The sequence below is a fragment of the Hippocampus bargibanti genome, linkage group LG16 (genome assembly GCF_051943395.1).
Source record: "Hippocampus bargibanti isolate YZ-2025 linkage group LG16, ASM5194339v1, whole genome shotgun sequence".
NCBI lineage: Eukaryota > Metazoa > Chordata > Actinopteri > Syngnathiformes > Syngnathidae > Hippocampus > Hippocampus bargibanti.
In genome coordinates this window covers 14384900-14403957 of record NC_142749.1, presented here as the reverse complement: position 1 = coordinate 14403957, position 19058 = coordinate 14384900, and the positions used below count along the sequence as shown (strand labels likewise).

Sequence of the window (19058 nt, the reverse complement as noted above, 5' to 3'; positions counted from 1 at the left end):
AAATAAAACTGTTGCATTCATATTTCTGAATGTTTAGTCAACAACTCATTTAAAAAAAATCTCGTTTATTCAAATCAAAAACATGACAATATACAATTCTTGACGCAAAATTAATTTTACAGCCATCGACATCCATGTTTGGATGAGAAATGTATAAAAAAAATGTTAAAACATCCCAATAACGGATGGAATGTTTGTCTTATTTCTGTTGAACTGGGATGCTTTACCTGCAAATGAACAGCCTGTTTGAGTTTTCAAAAGAGCAATAAAATAAAATAATAATAATAATGGATCTGAGTCTGAACATCTTGATGAATACTAACTCCGCACTACAGGACTCTAATTATCCTGCATTTCACATGTGCCTCCGTTTAGGCTCTTCTCCCATAATGGCATCACCGGACTTGCTTACTCGACGGCAGTTGATGATCTTGAAAATGTCAGTGACTTTTTTTAGAAGACCCAAATCCTGAGAAACCCATCACGGCTGCCATTTCTTCATCATCCTCAAAGTCCCCGTCATCCTCGGCCCGACGCTTCCTCTCTTTCAGTTTCTCCTTCTTGTAGGCCTTTGCTTTCTCCTCCTGAACATAAACGCACACAGATACGTTTTGAGCCGCAATACATATTTTCCTCCGTTTTTTTTTTTACTTGTGGCTCTAATAACCTCTTCTCGCAGCTCCTTCATGCGTTCCTCAAAGTCGTACTCTTTTTGCTTCTCTTCCAACTTCTTCTTGTTCACCTCGAAGCGCTTCTTCACTTGGTCCAGGGATGAACGCTCAACTCTCATAGACATGCCGAGGTTCCTCTGATCTGCACAGACAAAACATTTCATGTTCACATATTAAAGTACCTACCAAAAATGTTTTCTAAATTTGACACAGCAAAAAAAAAGCCAATTTCACTACTGTAATACATCGATAAATACATAGATATAGATATCTAGCTAGCTAGCGCTACAAAAGCTAGCTAAAAAGATCTTTAGCTATCTATATTGTCTAGCTGGCTGGCTATCTATTAGCTATCTAACTATTTGGCTAGCTATATAGCTATCTAGCACGCTGGCTATTGGCTATCTATTAGCTAGCTGGCTAGCTTTCTATCTATTTGAGTTACTTCCGTGTTGAGTGAACGCCGGCGCGAATGGCTGCCGCTGCTCACCCACAGAAAAAAAAAATATCCTGTGACTGTAAAGTGACCTTGAGAGTTTTGAAAGGCGCCTATAAATGATATGTATTGTTATTATTATTATTAAATCATACACCCAATGTACCCAAACGCTTCACAAAAACAGGCTTGAATAGATTTTCACAATAAGATCACTCACAGAAGTGGGAACTGACATTTTGTTACTGTACTTGAGTATTTTATTTTCAGGTATCTTCTTAAACTACTCTTTTTTTATATAATTACTTTAAGTTCAGAGTGGGTGGTTTTACCACCTATCCTGACTTTAGTGGAAAAAGGTACTTTACTCACGTTTTTTGCCATTGATGTGATCCAGGAAATTGATGGAATCTTTCACCACGCAGTCACAAACGTTGCAGTAGTAGCTAAAAAGAAGACAGAACAGATGTGTGATATATCTTTTTTAATACAATACAAAAATTCATTCAATTTTCCATACCCGCCCATCTCAGCCTGAGGGGTCGTCTTGGTGATAACGATGGTCTTCCCCAGTTTAGACTCCAAGTCCACTTTGTAGTCTCGATGACGGAGATTCTCCCGCTTGATTGGCGGCACGATTTTCCCTAAGGGGGGGTGATGAGTTTATACAGGTTTGTTGATTTAACACCACTGTCTGACGCCTAACATGTTAGGATTATTTTCAATTATGTTCCTTTTTTCTAATGACAACTCACCATCCTTGCTTTCTTTTTCTCGCTCCTCGGCGATACGCTTCTGAGCAAGATTCTCATATTCGTCTTTGTCCCACTTCCGACGGAAGTCATTCTTACTCGACTGGAAGAGAACCAGGAGCATCAGTTACATACATATCAGGTACAGACAGAACAGTGCAAAAATAAAGTGACATGTTTAAAGGTTATGCCTATTGCACAATTAATTATTATACTGTAGTAGATGGTAAAATAATACCTGGTACAACTTTGAAAACAGTGAAACCGATGAACCAATGTTACTGTTCGTGCTGTTGAGACTCATTGATCACAAACAATAATAATTTATTGATCTTCAGTTTTATCGAAAACAAAACAATCGTCCAATCAAGTACTGTATACAGAACTTGTGTTACCGATTCTCCTATATTTCTTGGCATAACAACTAACCCAATATATAAGCGGAAAGAAAACATTTTATTTAATTCGATCTTGAGTACAAATGTTTCTGGTATGTCCGAAGGGCTAACACTGTCGAGTTGCCGACAGAACGCGTATCGAGGATCAAATCGAGAGAAAAACTCATCGTCCATTTAAAAAAAAGCATATCGCTGTATATTTATAAAAAAAATCACAAGTCAGACTGCAAACAATACAAATAAGGCAGTATAAAAATACAAACCCCGCTGCCAGACGCCATGTTTGCGACTATTTCCTTTGCGAAGAAGTCGCGTGTTTACATTGGTAGACGCTACCGCCACCTGGTGGAGTGGAGAATAGGTGAATTTTGTTTCAAGAAAAACAAGTTACATTAATTTGCAACCACACTTGATAACAAACAAGAAGAACATAGAATAGTTTTTGCTGTGTCTTAATATCACTGTTTTGCGTGCCATCTCACTTTAGTTTTATATACGTTTTCTATTTTTAGATTTTTGAGAACTGCGGCGGGCCACGCCCTTTACAGGTGCATCTCATTAAAGACGCTTGGAAAACTGAGCATGGCGCCTGTTCGTGTCGATGTGACGGTGCCAAGTTCCAAACTGCCAATATGTCACGCAGTGGAGTGGAAACTGCGGCCCAGAGCCCACTGCTGTCATCCAGGTTGGTACACTGTCTTATTTATATATCTTTTATGTATCTACACAGATACGAGAACCCGGAACCGTTCGCAAAGTTAGCGCTCATGTCGCCACCCGAAAATCGCGCATGACTGTTGTCTCAACTTGAAACGCAAACTGTCCATTAGAGAGAGAAAAAAAACTCTTAATGTTATAAATAATACTGTGTACTTATTACTATACGACTGTGGCGACGACGCGTAACTTAGAAAAGCATTTTAACAAGATGACTACTTGTATTTCTGTTTTAGTGATCAAGGTTTTTAATGTGAAAGGCTCCCGGAAGTCTTGTGTGGAGACTTTATACGAAGCTTTGTTGCTTTAACGTGAGCTTCTTGTTTGACGCTCACTGTAATTCAAAATTTTATAATGCACCCGAAGAAGTAATAATTCATCCCGTTTGAGGTAAATGACGCAACTGTGATTCTGGTTCGTCTTGGCAAACGGAAGTATGATCAAAGTCAACTGTGAATGTTTTTTCTGTTTTGGGGGGGGAAATTGTACTTTTTTCTTTAATTTTAGGAGCGGATAATCCATGTTGAATTCTGCTCCCAGTTTCTGTTTTAGCCCGCAGTCATGCATTTGTGCAAAAGGCTGGTCGACCGCCGTGTGGAACGGCCTCCACGAACCACTCATGGCTGCTGGTTGCTCTTCTGCCCCCGAGCCTTGGCTTCTCCCTGGCTGCAGTTCAGTTTTTGACAGCCTTGTCAGGTGAATATGTAAATTTATATCCTCTCGAATTACTAACTTCACTTATGTAAATGTCGAAAGCAATTTTCCTGATTGCAGCAACGTCTCTCCGATACCGCCATCGCCAGCGACTGTTAGCCCGCGAGGAGGCGAGAGATCTTCCAGCAGCAAGCCACACAGGTTTTATTGAATTATAATCTTACATGATTGGAGCTGGAGAATTTACCAATGTGTACCTTGCACTTTTTTGGGCGCGGGTACAGGGCATCCATCTTGGAGCGTTGCATACTCAAAGTGGCCACCAACAGCGTCTCTGTGGGAACGGAAGATCTGGACAAGCGGTGTGGTTGACATCACGGATTCCGCCTATCAAAGTGTTGAATTTAAACTTTTTTTTCTTTTATTTTTATTTCTCTGCATCTCAGCGGGGCTTCGCTCGGTCGCTGCTATCCTCGCATCCCGGACCAAAACAACACGGAGACTAACGCTGCGGTTCTCAAGCGCCGACAGAAGCAAATTCTGTACGGCAAGAACACCAGTGGCTATCAAAACTACTTGCAGCAAGTCCCCACGTAAGGCCTGCGTTAAAAAAAGGTTGACGTCTAATATAGGAAATGTATTATTATTAATAATATTTTTCTTTAACTGGAGCCAATTTAGGTAACAGAGTACTGTAACTTGCAAAAATCAAAGAAAAATGGTTTGGAATTGAGTCTATATGCCACATGATAAGGGACATAAATTACTAGAATGTGCAGTCGCGCCTTCTTAACGCTGTAAGACCAGACCCATCAAAAAATAGCCAGAAATTTCTCAATTTGGGGATCTGAGATGTTAATTAACTCTATCAAAATCCATAAAAAATATGGCTCTATCATGTTTATGAAATATTTTTTGTATCACATTTGATACAACAGGCGCCACTTGACAGACATCAGTCAAAAGCCACTTTGTCCAGCACGTCCCCAGGAGTCAGCAATTTCTTAAATCTATCTCGACAGCCCTGGGATTGATTGGCAACCGGTTCAGGGTGCCCCCCCGCCTACTGCCCAGAGATGGCTGGGATAGGCTCCAGCAACCCATGCGACCCTAGTGAGGATAAAGCGGTTTAGAAAGATCTTGGTATTATTGTGGAAAAACTCACAATGTGTGTTGAAGGTAACATTTCAGTGATTGATTAGATGAATTAAGTCATCAAAATCGTGCGTGTTTGTAGTTTAGAAAGCATTTAGTAGATTACATGTGAAAATGACAATTTGGGAGAAATCTTATTTTAAACCTGGAGTGTCAAATTTGATAGACATTTTCTATCTGAGTCATTTCCGGGTTGAGTGAAGGCCTAGCTAGCTATCCATTAGCTAGCTTTCTATCTATTTGAGTTACTTCCGGTCGAGTGAACACTGGCGCGTGTGGCTGCCGCTGCTCACCCACAGAAAAACTTATCCTGTGACTGGAAAGTGACCTTGAGACTTTTGAAAGGCGCTTATACATTAAATGGAATATGGATTATTATTAACATGACGTAATTGTAATATAAACGAGTTACTTAATAAATATACATTATTTCTGAAAACATATCTTTAAAAATGACTTAGTATTTTGATATTATTTTTAACGCAACTTCCCAAAAATTAGCAATGATTTTCCTGGGAAACCGCGTGATGAGAAAATGGATAGAAAACAGTGAAATTTGGACTCGTTTCAACTTTAGCGATAGTTCAAAGTCAGAGTATAGAGTAGACTGCAAGGTTAAAATATCCCATCAATCAGGCTCTACAATTTGAACAGAAAAGACAAGCAAGGGAACCAGCTATGAATGAAGTTTCTAGTGTGCTTTCGCAATATCACAACTTCCAAGATGTACAACCCAGAGCTCCTTGAGACACTTCGTGCAAAAAGCTATCCATTCCATCAAGCCATTAACAACCATCACAATTGTAAATAAAACTACAGCTATCTAGCTAGCTACCTAGCTGGCTATCCACTTGTTATCTATTTGCTAGCTAGCTAGGTGGCTATCATGTTGCTATTTATTTGCTTTCTATTAGCTCTCTGTCTAGCTACCTAGCTAGCTATCTATTTGCTAGCTACCTAGCTGGCAATATATTTGCCGTCTATTAGCTAGCTACCTAGCTGGCTATCTATTTGCTATCTTAAGAGTTTTGAAAGGCGCTTAGGTAATAATAATAACAACACATTTCATTTCTATCTGGATAGCTAGCAATGTAGCTGGCTATTTATTAGCTATATGGCTATCTATTATAGACATATGAGAGACCCGAAGCTCCACCCGTCCACCCCGAACAAGTACAGGAAGTACAGCAGACGCTCCTGGGACATGCAAGTTCGTCTTTGGCGACGAGCGCTCCACCAATGGGACCCGCTGAGCGACCCCCCGTCGGACACTTGCGACCTACCTCTTGACCCCGTGGACCAACTGTAGGTCGAGCTCACGTGAGATTTGAGCGCCACGCTAACTTGGATCAAGTGTCTTTTTTTTTTTTTTTTAACTTTTGGCTAAGAAATGGAATTCTGGCAGGCAGAACCAGCTGGCGAAGATGACTTCTGATTTGTGTGACGATGGAGGAGAGAAGCAGAGAGAGAAGGAGACCCTGGCGGCCTCGAAGGCCTCCTCTGTGTCTCCCCTGTCAGCCTACATGTCGCCGGAGCTGACTGGATCCTGGAATGTTCCACTGTCTCCGGTAAGATCATGTGATCCGATTATTACGATGTGAGTGGGGTGGGGGCAGGATGAACTTAAAATGAATTAAAATCCACTCAAATTGACCTTTTGAAAGTTCGGCTTAATTTATGACGTGGAGCGCCATTTCCGAATGTTTTTTTTCTTGCGGGTTTTGCCGATACAGCGCTGGTCGGACCTCTGTCAATGTTTTTCCCTTCCGCGAGGGAGCGGCATTTGCCTTTTATCCATGTTAGCGCTTTGTTACAGCTTAAGCTGTTAAAAATGCAATATCAATCAATATGTATTTTATTTTGTACAGCTGCCCCCATTTCAAGCTCAGATAACTCCAGACCCATATAACTTGGGGATTAACTTTTTTTCTGTTGTAAGATGTCTCAGGTTTCAGTCTGTCTATTAATTCTTGTCTGACTGTTCGTCTATGCAAGCTAGCTCGCTTTCTATCTATTTGAGTTACTTCCGGGTTGAGTGAACGCTGGCGCGTGTGGCTGCCGCTGCTCACCAACAGAAAAAAAACTTATTCTGTGACTAGCTATCTAGCTATTAAGCTAGCTACCTATCTATTTGCTGTCTAGTTGGCTAGCTTTCTATCAATTTGAGTTATTCCGGGTTGAGTGAACGCTGGTGCGTGTGGCTGCCGCTGCTCACCCACAGAAAAACTTGAGAGTTTTGAAAGGCGCTTATAAATGAAATGTGTTATTGTTAGATTATTCTAACGCTGTATTGAATGTTTATTTAGTCCTAAAACTCAACATTCTGTAGGTCCTGCAATTTCAGTGAAAATGACAAAAACCCTGGCACTGGAGTGGACACATTTTTGCACATCTGGCAGTGAATGAGTTAATTAGCATATTATAATATTACAAATGTATTCAGATAATTTTTAATGTTGGAAACATGCGTTCATGATTCCGAAAATAGTATACATTTTTTTTTCTTTGTGGTGAATTTTCGATTAATCCAGAAATGTTCCCCATACGAATAATCCTCCTAATTTTTCAGAATGATGTATATACCCACATCGATCCAACCTACTTCTCCAAATTTCCCCAACGCTTGCTCCAGGAGCCCGACAGGAGCCATCTACGTCCTCGCTCTCCCCCTGGCCTCAGCTGCTCTTTCAGGATCCAGCTGACCAAAAACATGGCCGACTGGCTTCAGCTCGAGGATGAGCACGCAGGAGGTGAGAACGCTGATTTTGTCACGATTGTGAGACTTGAGCAATAAGAGAAATGAGTATACACTGATACCTTGGCTTACGAACTTAATTGGTTCCCAGACAGTGTGTAAGGCGAAAGGTGTGTATCCCAAAACTTAATTTCCTATAGAAAGCCATTAAAATGAGAATAATCCGTTCCCAGGTCCCCATAAAACATAATTTTCTAATTTTCTAAGCCTTGAAACTACACAAAAGATACCTTATTTCATGTATAATAAATGTGCTATGGTATTATAATTAAAGCTATAAACTGTACTGTAGAATAAAGTTGTTTTATTTACCTTCGTGATAGTTGTTGATGGCTTGACGGAATGGAGTGGCCGGTTTCATCAGCATTAAACACTTGATGAGGAACGTAGCCTTCTTTTTTCACCATCTTGAGGAATGATCCCTGGGCGGTGCTTTCCCTGCGATAATTTTATCTAGTTCTTCACCAATTGTGTTCTGTTTAGTTGGGTTGATAGTTTTTTTGCATCAAGTGTACAAATGGCTTGTGCGGGTTTTTTGTGGAGCCTGATTGATGGGAATTTTAACCTTGCAGTCTACACTCTGCTTTTGAACTATCAAAGTTGAAACTAGTCAAAATGTCACTGTTTTCTATCCATTTTATCACTATCTGCCTTCTCTTTAATGTCCCCCTCACTGCTGCGTTCTTGACCAATCACGTGACTTTAACCGAAGACTGGCTAGCAGGGAATAGAGGACAAAAACAGTCGGCTGCCATTTTCTTGTTAGGAGAACGGGCTCGTTCGCGAACGACACATCACTCATTGTGGCGCTCCGTGTGTATCCCAAAAAATAGTTTGTATGCCAAGGTTAAAATTTTCATAAATGTAACGTTCGTAAACCGAAAAGTTTGTAAACCGAGGTATCACTGTATTTTGTTTTCTCGTAGATTTCAACGCTGACGATCAACGGGTGCCGACGGTTTCAGACCAGTTCTTATGGAATCACTACTGATGGCCCTCTTGCTGCAACGAGCCTGGTTAGGTCATTGCGCTAGTTCAAGATGCTGAAATTGCATCACGTGGACTTGAATCTTGTCCGTGTTGTTTCCGATATTTGACTTTTTAAGAACACTGAGGATTTGAAATAAGAGAAAGGTGTGGGGTGGGGGGTTTCTTTTCTCTTTTCCAGCCCGGGAGAGAATAGATGAGTCATGTATTGTGATATTTGACAGAGGTTGACTTGGCACTTGGACCTGAGCAGTTTTGTCATTTGCACTTTTGTGTTAAATTGCACTTTGTCACCTGTTCTCAGTGTACACAAAAAAGCTGCTAAACTTTGTATTTAAAAAAATCACTGTTTTCTTTTTGCTCCACTTTCTGGCCTCTGTAGAGGCTGTTTTTTTTTGTCCACATTCACCTCTGTTGTGATAAGGCTCCTTTCACCGTCTTTCTTTTTCCTTTTTATTTGTTATGTCATGTATGCTGCTTTGAATACCGAAAGTGAAGCTGAAACTAATAAAGATGTAAATAAAGTGTGACATTAAATGCTTTTTTTTTTCCTTCTATCTAAACATGTTCCGCTCACGCTAGCTGGAAGTCATTCAAGCTAGATTTCAAAAGAGGAAAATAGCGATTCTGTGTGCTACGTGCAAGAATCACTGAATTAAATGCAAATACAATTTGCATTTAAAACATGATGGATACAAGCCATCAGAACGTCTTTTGTTTTTGTTTCAAATCCAAACTAGCTAAGTATATATTTCAAATGCACTTTTTACATAACGATGTCAATGGCATCTATGTGAATATTTATTATACTGTAACATTGACATTTATTTTACTGCTATATATTAAATAGTGATCAACACTTAAACATTGAAATTACATATAGTGATACTTTGGCTTATGAACGCTTGAGCAAACAAGCTTTTCGCCTTTGCTAGAATATAATCTTGGCATACGAACTAGTTTTCGGGAAACACACGGAGCATCACAATGGCTGGCGGACTAGTTTTCGGCGGAAGAACACCAAATCACACGGCCGAACAGTGCCACCGTAACTGCCAGACTAGTTTTCCAAACCCACTTTCTTTGAGTGCAGACGTGGTTTGTTATTGAGTAGAGTACTTTTGCTTCTTTGGGACCAAAAAAGACCCCACCACAGGCTAGTGTTCAGCTGAAGAGGACACAAAACCAATACCAGTATGCTAAATCGACCATTGCTACGTGTGGCTAAGGGTGTTTCTGTGTTAGGCAATATAAGAGGTTGAAAAACTTTTGTTGATTTGGGTTAACGAAAAGCAGCTAGCAGGGGACATTGTGAGTGAGGGTATTATCGCCGAGAAAGCACGGCAACTTCACTCGGATATCATCAAGAGGCAACTACATCAACGACCATCACAAAGGTAAATAAAATGACTATTATACAGTACCATACCTGTCAACCTTGGCTAGTAGTTGCCCTTATTAATGATTACAATTCCCATATAAACGTTGTATGCCGTACATTTGAAATGATTAAAAAAATGGTAACACAACCAAAAATACAGACATTGTACCACACATGTGCACGTTATGCTTTTATCAATCTGACTGCAGGCAGCAATTAAAAATATTTACAGTACAATTGATGATTACTTTTGCTGCTTTGCCGTGACAATAGTACTGATTATTAGTAGCAGCATTATTGTTTGCTACCAGCAGTTGAGGCCAACTGGATTTGAGCCAAAATGGTCTTTGTAAAATCGGTTCACCATTGTATTGTTTTCCCCATATAAAAGTTGTATTACGCTGTACATTATTTGAAATGATAAAAAAATGTATACAATACATATAAATTGACAAGTATGCAGTACAGTTTATTTCTTTAATTACAATACAATCACACATTTATTATACATAGAATCAGAAAACCTTTATTCGTCCCACAATGGGGAAATTTGCAGCAGCAATTTGAAATGGGATGGAGTGGGGTGGGAAAGGATAGAAAACAAGATATTCTAAGCATAGCAAAATAAAAATATCAACTGTATAATGTAAATGTGCAAAACCGTTTCATAAAAAAAAACTGTACATAGTGCAAGTATCAGGAAAGAAGGTATTTTTTGTGGAGTTTTGAGGTTTATTTAGGAGAAAAATATGTTTATAGGGACCTGGAAACGGATCATTCTAATTTTTAATGGTTTCCTATAGGAAATAAATATTTGGAAGACACACTTTTAGCCTGAAACGCACTGAAACCAATTAAGATCGGAAAATGAGTTATCACTGCGTAATTGTAATGTAATTGTGATGTTTAAATGTTTAGCATTATTATATTATAACAGTCTAAAAATAAATGTCAATAAATGGCATGTGATGCTCGTGAAGAAGGGGCGGGGGGTGATGTGTAATCCCGCCCCTCCGCCCCTCATTGCCTCCGTAAATGTTATTTATGAATGCCTCGCCGCTCGTGTGCACGTAGAAATCTGTATCATTATGTTTTAAATAATCGGACGACAACAGGAATCGATCGTACACCGGACGACGCTTTTCACTGTGCCACTCGTGCATAGAAGAGAATTCATTTGCCGTGGCTGCTTTTTGGATGCTGAGCTCGGTGTCGGCGGTGGCAGCGGCGGGTTGTAGCAGTGCGTTCGCCTTCTTAATCACGTTGGGTCAATACGACGAGTAACCGGGGGGGTGACCGATGCACCCGGAGAGGGGACTTTCCGACGAGGTAAGTCTGCCATCCATCCGTCGAACCGGCCATGAGTGTACAACGTGCCCGCTTGTTTTGCGGTTCCGTCTGGGGTGAGAGGAGGGTGGTGGTGGTGGTGGTGATGGAGGGGAGGGGGAGCTAACAAGCCCGGACATATCCATCCCGCAGCATCCCGTCATGTTTGTCCTCCTCTTTCCAGTTCCAATTTTAAACTTAAATAGCGTGAAATGACACCAGGGGGGGTTGTTAATGATGACTATTTGTTTTTTATTTACACGGAAAAAGGAAGCGCTCCCCGACGGTGGATGGGAATGTCCCCGTCGGATATTTACAGTCGCGGCTAACGGCTGCTAGTTTGGTGCGGGGCTCGCTTTGCTTAGCGGCCGGTTGGGCTGCCTTGCTAGTCCCGCAGTGCAGCGGGCGGCTTGGGCGTGTGTGGCAGGCAGCAAATAGCAGCTAGTCGGGATGTTTTCTAGCAGTTTAGCGGGTGAATGTAATCCAGCGTCGACCTTGAAAGTTCGAACGAGATGACATGTTATTTATAGCTAGCGGGCTGCTCAGGTGTGCGTTTGTTTGCGCGTGTGTGTGTGTACATAAATGTGTGTTTTCCTCTGGACGACAATTGGCAAGAGGTAGCATCCTCCGTTGAAAACAATGGCAAGCGTTAGCATCGAGCTAGCTGCGGCGGCCTCATTTCTTTCTCTGTTCTCAATTAAATCTCAGGAAACAAACATAGAAATATTTTGGGCAACACGTGGGTTGTTGTCAATATCCTACATTGATTTTATCTCCTTATGTGTGAAAATAGGGTGTGGGATATTCAAATCTGTTTTGGACATGCTCCTGGTGCTTTTTTCTTGTCTCATTCTAAACAATGATGTCGATGTCTCGAATCGTATAATTTTATGACACTATACTTGTCTTGCAGCTATCAAATATTTTTTCGAAATAGTATTGTGTACTCTAGCTGTTCTGAGGAATGTGCACACAGAAAACAAAAAAGGTCATTTAAGGAGATATTATTTGTACTGGTGCAACCTCATCGTTCTACTCACCAGCACAAATGTCATATTGTTGTTAAAAAATGCGAATATTGTACAGTTATAATAGTGTGGCATCGTTGTTTTAGTGTGTATATTTGTTACACTGTTGTGGGGGGAGGAAAAATGAGGCCGGGCAGATTAAATCGACCGATTTGGATTAAAAATCAGACAAATGGTTGATATTGGCAGATTATTTTTTTACCTTTTTGTACTCTAAATATTTGCAGTTATACACAACTTATTTCACAATAGCATTTTCTTGATAAATATCTTGTTCCAGGTTCAGCTGTTGTTAAAGCGCTATATCGATCAATATATATTGTATATACTGTATTCAATTGCGTGAATAATATTTGTTGGTACAGTCATTTTATGGACCTGTCAAATACAAAGTTAATTTTAACTCTTTGCAAATGATGCTTAGGTGAGTAATGCAAATTATGCAAGGAATTAATGTTGGATGTCACTATTTTAGACATAAACTAAAGTACTAATAATACATTTCATTTGTAAGCACCTTTCAAAACTCTCAAGGTCACTTTACAGTCACAGGATCAGTTTTTCTGTGGATGAGCAGCGACAGCCACATGCCCAGCGTTCACTCTACCCAGAAGTAACTCAAATAGATAGAAACCTAGCTAGCTAGTTACCAGTTAGCTAATAGATAGCCAGCTAGCATGCCAATAGATAGCTAATAGATAGCCAGATAACTAGCTAGCGAGCTAATAGCTAGATAGCCAGCTAATAGATAGCCAGCTAGCTAATAGCTAGCCAGCCAGCTAGAAAGTCACCATTAAAAAATTGAATCTGAAACACATTGAAAGACTGGTAACTAACTTTCATCCTTGCAGGCCGCCAGTGGACAAGACTGGACCATGCTGTCTTTTTGAAAGTGGGCGGGGCTACCTGGCCCATAGGTGCGAGGAGGAGGAGTCTGTAGCTATTAACCCCTCCCCTCACATTGGCGTTACTCCCGCCTCGCTCCCCTTTCTCCCATTCCTCCTCCTCCTCCCGGTCCTCCGCCACCATGATGTGGTCGCCTTGTTGGTGGAGAACGTGAAGAAGTCTGGAAGGCGACCCTGCTCAGCCGGGGGACTCGGACCTGGTGAGTGGCGATGGGTTGGTTTCACTGAAAGGCTAAACGGAATCATTGTGTCTGGTTTTTCAAAAGAAATCCGCAAGTCTGAAACGGTGAAAACTTTAGCCTCTTTGTTGGCTTCATTGGTCTTTTAGCCGTCAACATTAAATTCCATAAAGAGTACCGTATTTTCCGGTGTATAAGGCGCACCGGAGTACAAGGCGCATCTTTAATGAATAGTGTACAGTGAGACCTCAACTTACGAACTTAATTGGTTCCCAGACAGAGTGTGTAAGGCGAAAAGTGTGTATCTAAAAAAAAAATTCCTATAGGAAACCATTAAAATGGGAATAATCCGTTCCCGGGTTTCCATAAAATATACTTTTCAACTAAAAAACTACACACAACATACCTTATTCTATGTATAATAAATGTGCTATTGTATTGTAATGAAAGAAATCAGAATCAGAATCACAATACCTTTATTGGTCCCGCAATGGGGAAACACACTGTATTGTATCATAAAGTCACTTTATTTACATTTGTGATGGTCATTTATGGCTTGATGGAATGGCGTTGGAGGTCAAAGGGAATTGCTGTTTGGAAAGAGAGGCGCATTACATGAGGACTGTAATTAAAGAAATAAACTGTGCTGTAAAATAAAGTTTTATTTACCTTTTTGATGGTCGTTGATGGCTTATGGAAGGAGAGTCACCTTCCATAAGGACTGTTGCTAACTTAACCTCTGGTGCTGTTCGGTCGTGCGCTTCCGCCGAAGATCACTCCGCCAGCCGTGGTGGGTGTGTATTATGAAAATAGTGCTTATTATAAGGTTTAATTTTCAGAAATTTGACGTTTGTAAGACGAAAAGTTTGTAAGTTGAGGTGTTTGTAAGTTGAGGTCTCACTGTATTTGCAAACTTTTTCCATATGTATAGTAAAGCGCATCGGACTATAAGGCTAAAGTGTTCTCCAATGCAAAACTGTATTATTAGCTATATTATTTCATATTATTTTGTATTTTTTTTATAGTCCCTGCTGGACCCGAAAACCCTCGCGGAGTGCTGGCCCCCAGATGGCTTGATGCCTGGTGAGTGTCCTTAATTCCTTCATTTAAGATGTAATTGATATCAAGTGAAATACTGAAAACAAAAAAATGACTTCATACCAAAAAAAATACAGTAAAAATTAATACTATACGATTAAAAAAGTGATAGTCAATTTTTTTCATGCGTGTTTTATTTTTAACACATTCACTGCCTGATGTGCAAAAATGTGTCCACTCCAGTGCCAGGGTTTTTGTCATTTTCACTCAAATTCCAGAACTCACATAATATTGAGTTTTAGGACTACATAAACATTCAATACAGCATTAGAAACCCTTTAAACTCTTATTTCATCATAACAAAAGTGTTAATTCCTACATTCTGTGGGTCTGGAGTTATATGAGTTTGAAATGAGGGCAGATGTCCAAAATACAATGCAATGTAAACAGATTGGTTTATATAGTGCTTTGTTACAGTTGAAGCTATAACAAAGCGCTAACAAGGAACAAATGGAAATGCCAATTGTAGTATCACTAGCCGCTAGTGGATAAAAGCATACTAGCCAGAGCTAGCAATGTTTTAGAACTACATTAAGCGTTTGTTTGTTTTTTTCTTCAGGAAAAATAGTTATTTCCTAAATTATATGGATCTGGAGTTATCTGAGCTTGAAATGGGGGCGGCTGTACAAAATACAATACAATATTGATTTTTTTTATTTAGCGCTTTAACAATAGCTGAAGTTGTAACAAAGCGCTAACGTGGAATAAAAGGCAAATACTGCCCCCTGGTGGGAGAGGAAAACATTGCCAGAGGCTAAGGCCAGCACTTTATCGGCACCCAAGCATGAAAAACCCAAAAGCCAAATTATTATTATGATGATTATGATGATGATTATTATTATTATGATGATGATGATTATGATGATGATGATGATGATAATTATGATGATGATATGTGTCCCCCTCCAGAGAGCAGCTACTGGCAGCTCTGCCCTCCCTCCAAGTCCAGCCTGCAGGGGGGGTTGCTGAGCTCTAGTTTCCCCCCCGGCCCCGTCCCCCTGGTGCCACCCGATGCCCACCTGCAGGAGGGGGGCGACCCCCCCTGTCAGAATCGCCCTCTGGCGCCCAGCACTTCGGCGTCCGAGCTGGGGGAGGCGGCCCCCCCGGGTCCGGCCCCGCCTCCCCCTCCTCCCCCGCCGTCCAAACGCCACTGCCGCTCTCTGTCGGTCCCGGAGGACCTGTCGCGGTGCCGCTACACGTGGCGGCCCAGCGCCTCGCGGGTCTGGACCCCCGTTAGTCGCCACGGGGGGGTGGGCGGGGCCGGCGCGGCGGCGGGGGCGGGCGCCGCCTGCCCGCTGCGAGCCCCGAGCTCCTCCCTGAACTCATCTCTGCACTCGTCATCCAGCCCCACCTTCTTCAGCCTGGCGCTTTCTCCCGATTCGCCGTTGCCCTGGAACTTCCCCTGGGACCCCAGCGAGGCGGCGGCGGGGGGCGGAGCCTGTTGTTGTTTCTTCCCCTCGCCATCCTCTTGCTCCTCGTCACCTTCGCCTCTTCACCCGCCGCCGCCCCCCCAGCGGCGTTTCTCCCTCTCGCCCGTGCTCATCAGAGACTCGGCGGCCGCCGCTTTCCTCCCGCCGCGTCCCGTTCCTAGCATAGCGGCGGCGGCGCCTCCGGCCGGCGGGGGAGCGGCGACGGCGGCAGGGGCCCCCGTGCCCGCCTCGCCGTCTTCGGCGTGCAGTACGCCGTCGTCCTTGCGTCGCAGTCTGCCGCCGCAGCTGCCGCGGTGCCACTCGCAACCCTGCGACCTTCTCCTGCTCAAGCCCGGCTTGAAAAGGCGCCGCGACCCCGAACGACCCTGCGCCCGCCCCGTCCTCGACTTCACCAAGATGACTCAGGTACGAGGGTTAACTCATTCACTGCCATTCCTGAATTTATTAGATAATATTATTTAACTTTTTTTTTCATGATAGACGAAGAATTTATTTGGAATTGAAAATATGACCTGAAGTGCCCGTTTTTGATTGCGAGTCGTGCCGATAAAGTGCTGGTCAGACCTCTGGCAAAGTTTTCCCTTCCACAAGGGGGCAGCATTTGCCTTTTATCCATGTTAGCGCTTTGTTACAGCTTCAGACGCAATATCAATCAATATGTAAGTATTGTATTTTATTTTGTACAGCTGCCCCCATTTCAAGCTCAGATAACTCCTAAGGTCATATAATTTAGGAATTAACTCTTTTTTGTTCTGATGTAAGAAGAAAGTCTGAGGTTTCTAACGCTGCAGTGAATGTTTATGTAATCCTAAAACTCAATATTCTGTGCGTCCTACAATTTGAGTGAAAATGACAAAAACCCTGGCACTGGAGTGGATACATTTTAGCGCATTGTCTGGCAGTGAATGTGTAAAATGACAACAAAATTTGCAGGATCTCTGCGTCAAACTGTCATGTGGTCTCAACTCCCCCCCTCCCCCGCAGACCCGCAGCATCGACCCGCAGTATTTGGAGCGCGGCGGCAGGCTGGCCTGCGGCGGCGACCTTTTCATCGGCATGGAGTCGTACCTGGGCGACTTCCGCGGTTCCTGCTCGCCGGCCGAGCGTCTGGGCAGGTCTAGCATCGGCCCGTTAAGCGAAAGCGACGAGGAGTGCCGCGAGGAAGACGAGGAAGACGACGAACGCGAGGCGGCGCAGCAACAGCAGCAGGCCGTCTTCGAAAGGGATTGTACAGAACTGGATTTGAATTTAATCGAAGAAAACTGACGCCCATCGTGTTTATTTATTATTCTTTTTTTAGATTAAATTGCTTTTATTTTCATTGACAATAGTCCCGCCCACCTCCCACCGTGCCACCAATCGCAGAGGCTTTCAGGACCGCCTCTCATTGGACGGGCTGCGGTAAATCAAAGCTGATTGACGTCAACGGTGATGAAGTGGCTACTTGCTGGAATGACCAAACGGAGACAAGGGGGGAGGGGGGGGGGCGGTCATTGGTGTTCCGATGCCAGATTTTGACCATTGCGTTCCCTGGTCCTCCGCAGCTACCGAGTCCCGACACGCCTGACACGCCGCCGCGTCCACCTGAAACATCGTTGGGACGCCATCTTGCTTACTCCATAACAGAGGAGCTGACGATCATTGTTCCTAAAGGCTCAGGTCAGACAAATTACAATTTACATTAAAGTCTTGTTATATCAATATTGGTTATATCGATAGTACTGCTTATTACGATACTATTTCTATGAACGCAAGGAGAAAATTTACATGCCGCAGGATCGGATATATCGATAGTCCGGTTATATCGATATTTTTTCCGACTCCCAAGAATATCGATATAACGAGACTTTACTGTGTTTATTTTTTGCTTTCATGCCACATTCCAGATCTTTTGAGCACTTAAAGGACAACCGACACCATGTTTTTGTTTCCTAACTAACATCAGAAAAATGTTTTATAGCATCTAAAATACCCAAAACACACAGGCTGATATTTTTAGTCAAATGCAAAAACACCAATAAAAATGACTTAAAATGTCCCAAAACTACTTAAAAATGACCCTGGAAATGCTGAGTTTCAGAAGGTCCCGCCCCCTTGTTCGTGACGTCACTATTGGTCACACACTGCCTTGCTCCAGAATCAAAACAATGGCTTCAGAGAGTTCAGATTCGGAGAAGATGCTTTCTTGTTACGCATCCAGTTATGAATATGATTCAAATAGTTCTGAAGAGGAAAGCATACATGCAATCGATTAAAGAAGTCATTCCGGATCATTTTGAGGTGTCTGGACTCCAATGTAACACCCAGAAAATGCACAATATGGCGCACAAGCTCCGTTGGAAATGGGCTGATTTGTCCGCTTGGTATTGATGTCAACTAGTATCAAATAGTAGTCTTGGTGCAACACACAACGATTCACATCGTATTATTTACGTTTTCCTTCTAATTTCGCCATCAACACGATGTTTTCAGGCCAAACAAAGTGCCCAAAATGCATTGTGTGTCACTTTCTCGGTCATGGGCGTTCCCTCTATGATGTCACTTAGGGGATCGTCATCAACTCGAAAACAAGACTTCATAAATATTCAGTGTGAGTCTTAAAACGTAAAATATAGCTATATGCGGTGGAATCTTTGTAAAATGCGCTCAGTAGAAGTCATTTGAAGTGATTTTACAAATTATGGACACAAATTGTCTGGAGGTGTCAGTTGTCCTTTAAGAGAAAACAAAACATTGAAATTGCATATTGCGTTGCACTGTATATTGGCCAAAATTCCGAATTTCCATGAACGCATCATCTCAAAATATGATTTGAGCTCTCAAGTCAATGACACTCCATCATCATAACGCCACGTTTGAACTAATTTATCTGAACTGAGCCTTCAAATAGTTAATTTATGGAAGATTAACACATTTTCCGCAAATAAATGTGGATGGGGAGGACGCGGTGGGCGATCATCTACACGCGGCGATGTGTTCAAGTGCGCCCGGAATTTATATCATCCTATTTCTCCCAAGTAGCCACTGATGCTGTGTTCCCGAGTGTTCACACTTCCCTGTCACGTCACTGCGTGTGTGTGTGTGTGTGTGTGTGTGTGTGTGTGTGTGTGTGTGTGTGTGTGTGTGTGTGTGTGTGTGTGTGTGTGTGTGTGTGTGTGTGTGTGTGTGTGTGTGTGTGTGTGTGTG

General features: G+C 42.2%; 3 protein-coding genes across 8 annotated transcripts; 2 read left to right on the top strand and 1 right to left on the bottom strand.

The window, feature by feature from the left end:
* Positions 1–48: 48 nt before the first annotated feature.
* Positions 49–2576, bottom strand: zmat2 (zinc finger, matrin-type 2). The gene is made up of 6 exons (XM_089016520.1): positions 2521–2576; positions 1863–1962; positions 1628–1751; positions 1480–1553; positions 668–813; positions 49–584 (listed from the first exon to the last, which is right to left on the bottom strand). Exons 1-6 carry the CDS (start codon positions 2536–2538, stop codon positions 441–443), a joined length of 606 nt encoding a protein of 201 aa, XP_088872646.1. The 5' UTR covers positions 2539–2576; the 3' UTR covers positions 49–440.
* Positions 1873–9043, top strand: slbp2 (stem-loop binding protein 2). Of its 2 annotated transcripts, none has more exons than XM_089016516.1 (10): positions 1873–2001; positions 2770–2942; positions 3515–3670; positions 3749–3829; positions 3913–3990; positions 4075–4221; positions 5915–6088; positions 6189–6351; positions 7416–7533; positions 8465–9043. In XM_089016516.1, the coding sequence occupies exons 2-10, from the start codon at positions 2890–2892 to the stop codon at positions 8527–8529; spliced, it is 1035 nt and encodes a 344-aa protein (XP_088872642.1). In that variant the 5' UTR covers positions 1873–2001; positions 2770–2889; the 3' UTR covers positions 8530–9043. The 2 variants fall into 2 exon arrangements, with proteins under 2 accessions (XP_088872642.1, XP_088872641.1); XM_089016515.1 differs by having other exon boundaries at positions 7353–7533.
* A 1906-nt stretch (positions 9044–10949) lies between these two features.
* Positions 10950–19058, top strand: fam53c (family with sequence similarity 53 member C). 5 transcript variants are annotated; one of them, XM_089017481.1, is made up of 5 exons: positions 10950–11235; positions 13112–13365; positions 14370–14427; positions 15352–16277; positions 16857–19058. In XM_089017481.1, exons 3-5 carry the CDS (start codon positions 14421–14423, stop codon positions 17136–17138), a joined length of 1215 nt encoding a protein of 404 aa, XP_088873607.1. In that variant the 5' UTR covers positions 10950–11235; positions 13112–13365; positions 14370–14420; the 3' UTR covers positions 17139–19058. The 5 variants fall into 5 exon arrangements, with proteins under 5 accessions (XP_088873607.1, XP_088873609.1, XP_088873608.1 ...); XM_089017483.1 differs by lacking the exon at positions 10950–11235 and adding an exon at positions 11349–11396; XM_089017482.1 differs by lacking the exon at positions 10950–11235 and adding an exon at positions 11355–11575.

Coding starts and splice junctions, on each gene's coding strand:
- zmat2 (XM_089016520.1), bottom strand. Junction 1,752..1,862: donor AGAAAAAGAAAGCAAGGATG/GTGAGTTGTCAT, acceptor ACCCCCCCTTAG/GGAAAATCGTGCCGCCAATC. Junction 814..1,479: donor TCACATCAATGGCAAAAAAC/GTGAGTAAAGTA, acceptor TTGTCTGTGCAG/ATCAGAGGAACCTCGGCATG.
- slbp2 (XM_089016515.1), top strand. CDS start 2,890: ATGTCACGCAGTGGAGTGGAAACTGCGGCCCAGAGCCCACTGCTGTCA. Junction 3,830..3,912: donor TCCAGCAGCAAGCCACACAG/GTTTTATTGAAT, acceptor GCGCGGGTACAG/GGCATCCATCTTGGAGCGTT. Junction 7,534..8,464: donor CGAGGATGAGCACGCAGGAG/GTGAGAACGCTG, acceptor GTTTTCTCGTAG/ATTTCAACGCTGACGATCAA.
- fam53c (XM_089017481.1), top strand. Junction 16,278..16,856: donor ACTTCACCAAGATGACTCAG/GTACGAGGGTTA, acceptor CCTCCCCCGCAG/ACCCGCAGCATCGACCCGCA.